Genomic DNA, 10659 nt, shown 5'->3' with positions numbered 1-10659 from the left:
TCAGGACCAGATGGCTTCACAGGAGAATTCTATCAAACATTCAGAGAACTAATGCCTATCCTTCTAAAACTCTTTCAAAAAATTGCAGAGGAAGGAACATTTCCAAACTCATTCTATGAGGCCACCATCACCCTGATACCAAAACCAGACAAAGACAACACACAAAAAAAGAAAACTACAGGCCAATATCACCAATGAACATAGATGCAAAAACTCTCATCAAAATTTTAGCAAACAGAATTCAGCAACACATCAGAAAGCTCATACACCATGATTAAGTTGGGTTTATTCCAGAGTTGCAAGGATTCTTCAATATACACAAATCAATCAATGTGGTACACCATATGAACAAATTGAAAGATAAAAACCAAATGATAATCTCAATAAATACAGAAAAATCCTTTGACAAAATTCAGCACCCATTTATGATGAAAACTCTTCAAAAAATGGGCATAGAAGGAAACTACCTCAACATGGTAAAGGCCATATAAGATCAGCCCACAGCAAACATTATTCTCAATGGTGAAAAACTGAAAGCACTCCCCCTAAGTTCAAGAACAAGACAAGGGTGTTCACTTTCACCACTATTATTCAACATAGTTCTGGAAGTCCTAGTTACAGCAACCAGAGAAGAAAGTGAAATAAAAGGAATCCACATCGGAAAAGAAGAAGTAAAGCTCTCACTACTTGCAGATGATACTGTACATGGAAAATCCTAAAGATAGTATCAGAAAATTACTAGAGCTAATTAGTGAATTTAGCAAAGTTTCAGGATACAAAATCAATACACAGAAATCACTTGCACGTCTATTAACTAGCAATGAAAAATCAGAAAGAGAAATTAAGGAATCAATCTGATTCACCACTACAACAAAAAGAATATCCAGGAATAAACTTACCTAAGGAGACAAAAGAACTGTATACCAAAAATTATAAGACATTGATGAAAGAAATCCAAGATGACATAAACAGATGGGAGAGATATTCCATCTTCCTGAGTAGGAAGAATCAATATTGTGAAAATGACTGTACTCCCAAATGCAATTTACAGATTCAATGTGATCCCTATCAAATTACCAATGGCATTCTTCACAGAACTAGAACAAAAAATTTCACAATTCATATGGAAACACAAAAGACCCCAAATAGCCAAAGCAGTCCTGAGAAAGAAGAATGGAACTGGAGGAATCAACCTTCCTGATTTCAGATTATACTGCAAAGCTCCAGTCATCAAGACAGTATGGTGCTGGCACAAAAACAGAAATATAGACCAATGGAACAAGATAGAAAGCCCAGAAATAAACCCATGCACCTATGGGTACCTTATTTTTGACAAATGAGGCAAGAATATATACTGGGGTAAAGACAGCCTCTTCAATAAATGGTGCTGGGAAAACTGGACAGCAACATATAAAAGAATGAAATTAGAACACTTCCTAACACCATACACAAAGATAAACTCAAAATGGATTACAGTACTAAAGGTAAGACCAGAAACTATAAAAGTCTTAGAGGAGCACATAGGCAGAAAATTCAATGACATAAATCAAAGCAAGATCCCCTATGACCCACCTCCTGGAGTAATGGAATAAAAAACAAAAGTGGAGCCTGATTAAACTTAAAAGCTTTTGTACAGCAAAGGAAACTATAAGCAAGGTGAAAAGACAACCCTCAGAATGGGATGAAAGAATAACCAATGAAACAACTGACAATGGATTCATTTCTAAAATACACAGGCAGCTCATACAACTCAAGACCAGAAAAACATACAACCCAATCAAAAAGTGGGAAATAGACCTAAACAGACATTTCTCCAAAGAAGACATACAGATGGCTAACAAACACATGAAAAGATGCTCAACATCACTCATTATTAGAGAAATGCAAATCAAAACTACAATGGAATATCATCTCACACGAGTCAGAATAGCCACCATCAAAAAATCTATGAACAATAAATTCTGGACAGGATGTGGAGAAAAGGGATTGCTCTTGCACTGTTGTTGGGAATGTAAACCGACACAGCCACTATGGAAGACGCTATGGAGATTCCTTAGAAAACTAGGAATAAAACCACCATATGACCCAGCAATCCCACTCCTAGGCATATACCCTGAGGAAACCAAAATTGAAAGAGATACATGTATCCCATTGTTCATTGCAGCACTATTTACAATAGCTAGAACATGGAAGTAACCTGGATGTCCATTGAAAGATGAATGGATAAAGAAATCATGGTACATATACACAATGGAATATTACTTAGCCATAAAAAGGAATGCATCTGAGTCAGTTCTAATGAGGTGGATGAACCTAGTGCCTATTATACAGAGTAAAGTAAGTCAGAAAGAGGAAGATAAATATTATATTCTAATGCATATATACAGAATATAGAAAAATGGTGCTGAAGAGTTTATTTGCAGGACAGCAGTGGAGAAACAGACATAGAGAACAGACTTATGAACATGCAGAGAGAGGAGAGGGTGAGATGCATGAAGAGAGTGACATGGAAACTTACATTACCATGTGTAGAAAAGAAAGCCAATGGGAATTTTCTGTGTGTCTCAGGAAACACAAACAGGGGCTCTGTAACAACCAAGAATGGTGGGATGGGGGAGGGAGATGGGAGGGAGGTTCAAATGGGACAGGATATATGTATACCTATGGGTGATTCATGTTGGTGTTTGACAGAAAACAACAAAATTCTGTAAAGTAATTATCCTTCAATTAAAAAATAAATAAATTCACAATATATATATATAAAGGAAAAAAAAGTTGGCTTAAAACTCAATATTGAAAAAACCATGATCATGGCATCCAGTCCTACCCCTTCAAGGCAAATAGATGGAGAAACAAAGGAAACACTGACAGGCTTTATTTTGGGGGGCTCCAAAATTACTGCAGATGGTGACTGCAGTCATGAAATTAAAAGACACTTGCTCCTTGGAAGAAAAGTTGTGACCAACCTACAAAGTATATTAAAAGGCAGAGACATTACATTACCGACAGAGGTCCATCTAGTCAAGGCCATGGTTTTTCCAGTAGTCATGCATGGATATGAGAGTTGGACTATAAAAAAAGCTGAGCACTGAAGAATTGATGTTCTTGAACTGTGGTGCTGGAGAAGACTCTTGAGAGTCCCTTAGACTGCCAGGAGATCAAACCAGCCAATCCTAAAGGAAATCAGTCTTGAATATTCATTGGAAGGACTGATGCTGAAGCTGAAACTCCAATACTTTGGCCATCTGATGCAAAGAACTGACTTCTTGGAAAAGGCCCTGATATTGGGAAAGATTGAAGGCAAGAGGAGAAAGGGATGACAGAGGATAAGATGGTTGGGTGACATCACCGACTCAATAGACACGAGTTTGAGTAAGCTCCAGAAGTTGGTGATGGACAAGGAAGCCTGGCGTGCTGCAGTCCATGGGGTCGCAAAGAGTCGGACATGACTGAGCAACTGAATTGAACTGAACTGAGCTGTAACAACTACATTTGTGCATTTTTCTGTATGCATATTAGACTTCACAATTACAAAACATTTTTAAAAGCATGTACCACTTCTCAAAGGGGCTTCCCCAGTGGCTCAGTGGTAAAGAACCCACAAGGAACACAGGAGACACAGGAGACATGGATTCAATCCCTGGATCAGGAAGATCCCCTGGAGGTGGAAATGGCAACCCACTTCAGTATTCTTGCCTGGAGAATCCCATGGACAGAGAGGCCTGGAAGGCTATAGTCTATGGGGTTACAAGAGTCAGACATGACTTAGCGACTGAACACACAGGACACAATACCACTTCCCAAAATAAAAACTGAAGAGTTGAGGGAAGATTTGATAAGATCCCATAGGATTTGAAATATTAGATATAATTTGGATTTAAGCAAACAGCATACCAAAAATTACTAGTGGCCCCATATAGCCACAGAGTAGTTCATTCAATCAATGAAGAGAGCATGGCAGAGTAGCCTAAAAGGACTGTAGAAATCCTCTAAATACTGGATGCTTATTATTTCCCCAGAACTCTCCTTTTCTGCCACCACCCCAACCCTTTTCAGAGAACTTTATCTTGCCACCCTTCATGTTCTAATTGCCACCTGTCCCCCTAATATTCAGGTGTACTCCTGGAGCAGTAACCTTATTACATTCTGATCCTGCCCTGTTCATGCTTGGGTGTCCAGGAATGGCATCTCTTCCCACTCACAGGGTAGTTTATGCTAAGGAAATCAACTCATGCTGCATTTTCATAAATTAATAAGAATACATCTTACTATGTGCACTATTTCACAGTTCACCCCTCATATGTATGTGATTCATTTTGTTACGTATTAATATAAGAGACATAAAGGAAGTCATTAAAATACAGCCTTTGGAACTGCATTAACCAGGATTCAGATCCTTGTTCTGTCCCTTTAAGTAAACCATCTGTACAAGCCTGTTTGCTCCTTTTGTAACTCGGGGTAACATAACTGACTCATAGAATTGTTTTAAGGACTAAAGAAAGCAGCAAATATAGAAATTTTAGTTGGTACCTGGCTGACAATAAGAACACAGTAACTTCAGATGATGATGATGATATTATCCCTGGAAACTGTTTAGGAGTTAAACTGGAATGGGGAAAATTTATACTACCTGTTTGTGGTATTAATGTCCGGGCTGGGATGGGAAGGATTGGTTTATGACCTTTCTGAACAGAAAGCCCAGAAACTCATACATCAGGTTTCACAGAACTAAGATCCCAGTGTGATAAGTCAGGGCAAGAAGAATTGTAATGTTTGAGGAGAAGAAAAATGTTGATCTGAATGTGTTGAGTCATTTCAAAAATCTGTGGAAGGATATACTAGAATTTATTTCAACCTGAGAGGCTTAGACTGGGAGGGACTCAGACTGTCTCTTACTGAAGTTCACAATAGTGAGAAGATGGTAGAATTTAAAGGTACTAAGGAAACGCCCTAAGGTGAATTCCAGGTCACAGGTAAAAGCAAAAGTCATGTCTGTCCTCTTCAATGCATGGGAAACAACTGAAGGCCTAGCAATTTCTCAGGTCACACTCATCCTGCAAAAGCCATAGGCAACCTGAGGACAGAAATGTGAGTGTGTTCACAGGTATGAGACTATCAAATTCTGACTTACTGTCTGATCAGTGCACAGGAGAAGCTGAGGAGGAAGGGTGAGAGGGAGGGAGGCAAAGGCACACAGAAGATGGTTGGCTCCCAAACAAGGGGCACCCACTTATGAGTGGAAAGGACTACAGATCTCAGGTACGTTCCCCATTCCTGCTTCCTAGAAGGAGGAAACAATAAACTGTTCCTGCTCAAGTTAAGAAGTGTTAGGGGACTATAGATCACAGGGAACTATACTCAATATTCTGTGATAAACCACAATGGGAAAGAATATGAAAAACAATATATATGTATAACTGAATCACTTTGCTGACAGCAGAAATTAACACAACATTGTAAATCAGCTATGCATCAATTTTTTTAAAAAGGGAGGGGTTGCGAGACAGGGAGGGAAGGTTATATATATTTGCCTCAGCCCTTTTAGGGACATGAACAATTCACTTTGGAACCAAAACACACACAAGTCTTAAGGTTTAGATACCAAAAATGATCAACTCAAAATACTTCTGTGGCAAATATACATCATGTTTAACCCACCAGAATTAAAGTAATAATGTTGGTGCAAGACTAATTTTTAATGGAAATATAGTTGATTTACAATATTGTGTTAATTTCAGATAGAGAAAAAAATGGCTCAGTTATATGTACACATATTTTTAGATTATTTTCCATATAGGTTACTACAAGATATTGAATATAGTTCCCTGTGCTCTACAATAAATCTTTGCTGTTTATCTGTTTTATATACAGTAGTTTGTATTTGTCAATCTCATTCTCATTTATCCATCCCTCATTCCCTTCCCCCTTTGGTAACCATGTTAGTTTTTATGTCTATAAGTCTGTTTCTGTTTTGTATATATATTCATTTGTATTATAGTTTAGACTCTACATATAAGTGATAGCACATATTTGTTTTTGTCTTTACTTACTTAGTAAATATTCTCTAAGCTCATCCATGTTGTTGCAAATGGCAATATTTCATTCTTTGCTATGGCTGAGTGACACTTTAGAGTGTGTGTGTGTATTTAAAATCCAGAAAGGGACTTAACTGCTTTAGTGAAAGAAGTGAAAGTCATTCACTTGTGTCTGACTCTTTGCCACCCGAGGACTATACACAGTCCATGGAATTCTCCAGGCCAGAATACTGGAGTGGGCAGCCTTTCCCTTCTTCAGGGGATTTTCCCAACCCAGGGATCGAACCCAGGTCTCCAGCACTGCTGGCAGATGCTTTACCAGCTGAGCCACAAGGGAAGCCCTTTAAAATCCTATGGAATCTTGTCTCATCAAATCTTCCTCCAACTCTTCAGTTTTTGTTTTGAGAAGTGGTATTGTGTGCACTCCACTCCAGTACTCTTGCCTGGAGAATCCCATGAACGGAGGAGCTTGGTGGGCTGCAGTCCCATGGGGTAGCGAAGAGTTGGGCACGACTGAGCGACTTCACTTTCACTTTCCACTTTCATGCACTGGTGAAGGAAATGGCCACCCACTCCAGTGTTCTTGCCTGGAGAATCCCAGGGACAGCAGAGCCTGGTGGGCTGCCGTCTATGGGGTGGCACAGAGTCGGACACGACTGAAGCGCCTTAGCAGCAGCAGCAGCAGCATTGCGTGTTACGTGTTTAGTCCCTAAGTCATGTGGGTCTCCTTTGCAACCCCATGGACTGCAGCCCACCAGGCTCCTCTGTCCATGGGGATCTCTAGGCAAGAATACTGGAGTGAGTTGCCATGCCTCCTCCAGGGGATCTTCCGACCCAGGGATCAAACCCGCGTTTCTAGTTTCCTGCATTGGCAGGTGGGTTCTTTATCACTAGTGCTACCTGGGAAGCCCACTGATAACATTAAGCCCTTTTTAAAATGTTGTCCTTCCTAAACTCTTACCAAATCAATGAGTCCAGTCAGGAAAACAGAAAACACACTGTTTACTTTAACAGAAAGAATTCGATACGAGGAACTTTTTAAACAGTCGGGAGGGAATTTTTCCCTGCAGTAGTGACCTCCTTGAACTTTACCAGTGGCACAGCGGTAACGAACCTGCCTGCAGGGCGAGAGGTGGGTTCCATCCCTAGTTGGGGAAGATCCCGTGGAGAAGGAAATAGCAACCCCTCCAGTATTCTTGACTGGAAAATTCCACGGACAGAGGAGTCTGGTGGGCTACAGTCCATGGAGTTGTGAAAGAGAAGGACACGACTTAGAGACGAAACAGCAGTAAAAGTGACCTCGTTATTTGGGAGGCGGAAAGTCACGGATTCTCGGAGCTGCGAGCCCGACGGGCTTGGAGGAGAAGTCGGACACTCCCCCTGGCGCTGGCACCCAGCCCCGGCTCCGGCGGGACGCGGGTGGGGCTCCGCCTCCCCGGGCACCCAGCCGATTGGAGCGCGGCGCTCAGCCTGAGCCCGGGCCCAGGGTGCGGAGCGGAGACCGCGCTCTCAGCGCCCGCGGCCCGAGGGGGCGTCCCACGCTGACGGGTACCTGCAAAGATGTGACCCAGCCCCGGCGCCCATGTGCGCCCCCGGACCCTCACCGAGGGTGGCGGCCAGAGGAGCCCCGGCACCCGGCCTCCTTGCGCTGCTGTTCCTGCTGCTGGTGGCCGCGCCGACGGGACGGGCAGGTAGGAGTATCCGGATTTTGCTTTCAGGCGCGCGGAGCAGGAGGAGCGCAGGTCCGCGCGGGGAGCCAGGGAGCCCGGGGAAGAAACGCCGCTGCCTCGCGCGCGCTGAGAACTTACACTTGCGGCGAGGGTGGCGGGTGACGGTGGAGGCAGGTTGAAGGTAGTCGCCCCGAGTGGACCCGCAGGTGATAACTTGCGGTCGGCGAGAGTGCCCTTGCACTTTGCACTTCCCGCCCCACCCCCCGCCCCCGTCGCAGGCTGTCGCCACCCCCGCCGAGGCCCCACGGACCAGCTGCCCTTCTACACGGAGCATCCCAGGGAAGGAGGCGATGCCTGAGCTTTAAAAATCCAAACGGGAAAGAGCTGGGCTCGCAGGGGACGGGAGCTAGAAAGGGGCAACGTTTCTAAAGTAAGATCCCTTTCCTGGGCAAGTCATTTTTTTCCCCCTTTGCAGTTTTGACCACGTACATCTAAGTGCCCTTTGATTTTTCGGAAGTAACACAACTTTGAACTGATCTGTGATACAGGTTTTTTTGGTTTTGTTTTTAAGCTTTAACTCTACCAGCTGCAAGCCAGTAAATCAGAATGATTCATTAACTGATTTCTGTTCTCTTTCTGCATTTCTGGTATATGAGAAGAATGTTTTTAAAGCAAGGTACCTAGGATCCTCTCTTTTTAAAAATTTTCAAGCAACAGAGCTTGAAATACTGTATTTTGTGCAGATTTGGTCCAGGCCTCTATGTTTTTAACCCAGAACTGAATAATGACTGTGAATGCAGGAAGTTGTCCATGAAACTGTGGTGTCCTTAGTAATCAAAGAACAAGTTGCAAAAGTTCAATATAATTACAAAGGTAGGAAAAGCGTGCATATAGATCTTGGAGAGATTTTTGGACAATAGACATTATGCACAAAAAGCTTCTCTTTCTCTTCTAAATCCTGAAGTTACCAGAAATGGTCATTCTTTTCTCTTGTGATAATATCCCTAAGTAAGCTGAATGGGAAGAGACTGCTCCTGACTTAGCCAGATACTGACCTTCAACTAACTGACAGGAATTTAGTTGTTTCTATTTCTAATCAAAGAAATAAAGCTTGCTCCTTGATTGGATAGGGAGGCTGACATTAGAAAGTAATAATATTCTTGGCTTCGAAGCAAAATTAGGGGAAAAAACAAAGAAACTCTCTCCTGACCTAGGTACTTTCTTGGCTCATCTTAAAACATTTCTGTCTTCTTCTGGGCCTCCAGGCACACTGAGAGCTGATGGGACAATCAGGTGAGAAGGTACATGTGTTTATGTGGATAGAGAGCTATGCCGTCTTGTTGGTTCCACCACCATATCTGTTGAGCCATTATATGACATTGCCACATTTCAGTCGTAAATGCTTTAATATTTCAAAAATTTTGGCACAAAAATTTGAAGTCACGCAACTCTGTGATTGGATCAGGCTGTACTACAATACCAAACCTCCAAAGAGAAAGAAAAAAAATTTTAAATGTGGCATCAGCATTTTAGGAAAGTTCTTGGTATTTCATTTCAGGTAAACTTTTAAAGGAATTCGGAACATCTGTACCATACCCACAAGGCAGAAGGGACACAAACTCGACTCTATCAACTCTCCAGGGACAGAAGTTTCACTAGGAAGTTCTTCATTATGGTTTGGCAGTCTGATTCTGTTGGCCTAATCCCCTGTCTTATTCGTCACTGCAGATAAAGAATCCTGGTCAGCATAATATTAATGAGCATTTAAAGCCAGTAACAGAGAGTGGGAGGAGATGACTTGCCAAAGTCACGTATCTCCTCCTCAAATCCTTAAGAAACTTCCACTGCTGATAGAATCATTCTAAATTCTCCTGTGTGGTCTTATGTGACCCCCTCCTGCCTGTCTCTTCAGCCTCACTCACACCACTTAATTCCTACTATTGTGGACTTTTTCCTGTTCCTAGAGCAAACGAAACTGTTTTGCATCACAGGCACTTCATACTTGCAATTCCTTGTGCTGGAATGTTCCAGCCGACTCTGTCTCTGGCTAACTCCTGTTCAGACTTGACATCTCACCTCCGGTGTGCCTCCCTCAAGAAGAGCTTCCCAAAATCCCCAAAGAGGGGGAAAAAAATAGAGTTTATTGTGTCTATGAACAAAGGAGCCAGCTCTAGGTTTGGAGCTTTCGAATATGGTCTAAATATTAAAATATCTCTGCTTGTTAGAACTAATATGCTATATTTAACACAGCAAGGGTATTTGTTGAAGTGTTTCTTTCTTTGATATAAATACAGCAGTATCAGGTATTTTATTTCATGGAGAAGTTATTTTAAGATATTTTTCACACACACAAATGATTTCAGTGAACTAATTAATTTTTTTTCATTGCTTTCTTCTTTTTAGCTTTTAATTTTGAGCTAATATGAGACTTACAGAAAAGCTCTAGAAATAATTGAGCTCTCATTAACCCCCTCACCCTGTTTTTCTTAATTTTAAGATCTGAACCATACAGGGTTCAGAACCGTGAAATTAACATTGATGTAACACTGTTCAGGCTTCCGAGGTGGCTCAGTGGTAGAGAATCCGCCTGCCAATGCAAGAGACTTGGGTTCGAACCCTGTGTTGGGAAGATCCCCTGTTGAAGGAAATGGCAACCCACTCCAGTATTTGTCTGGGAAATCCCATGAACAGAGGAGCCTTGTGGGCTACAGGCCACAGAATCCCAGAGTCAGAAACAATTTAGCAGCTAAACAACAGTGTAACACTAGTCACTAAACTACAGACATTGTTTCAGTTTCACCCTTTTTTCCCACTAACTGCTTTTGTGTTCCAGGATCTCCATTATCTTTAGTTGCTGTGTCTCCTTCCTCTCCTCCAGTCTGTGACAGTTCCTCAGCCTCTGTTGGCTTTCATGTCCTGACACTTTAGGAGTCCTGGTCACGTTTCCCTCAGAC

At 42.1% G+C, this 10659-nt stretch overlaps 1 protein-coding gene across 1 annotated transcript in view; it reads left to right on the top strand.

Moving 5' to 3' along the window:
* The first annotated feature begins 7507 nt into the window (after nt 1-7507).
* Nucleotides 7508-10659, top strand: part of IL20RA (interleukin 20 receptor subunit alpha) — a 33754-nt gene continuing 30602 nt past the window's right edge. The window contains exon 1 of the mRNA XM_004011370.5: nt 7508-7726. Within this exon, the coding sequence (XP_004011419.3) occupies nt 7618-7726 (109 nt within the window). The 5' untranslated portion in view covers nt 7508-7617. The remainder of the gene's footprint in view (nt 7727-10659) is intronic.

This window comes from Ovis aries, chromosome 8 (assembly GCF_016772045.2).
Source record: "Ovis aries strain OAR_USU_Benz2616 breed Rambouillet chromosome 8, ARS-UI_Ramb_v3.0, whole genome shotgun sequence".
NCBI lineage: Eukaryota > Metazoa > Chordata > Mammalia > Artiodactyla > Bovidae > Ovis > Ovis aries.
The sequence above is the reverse complement of the archived record's forward strand: the minus strand, read 5'-3'. Positions and strand labels throughout refer to the sequence as shown.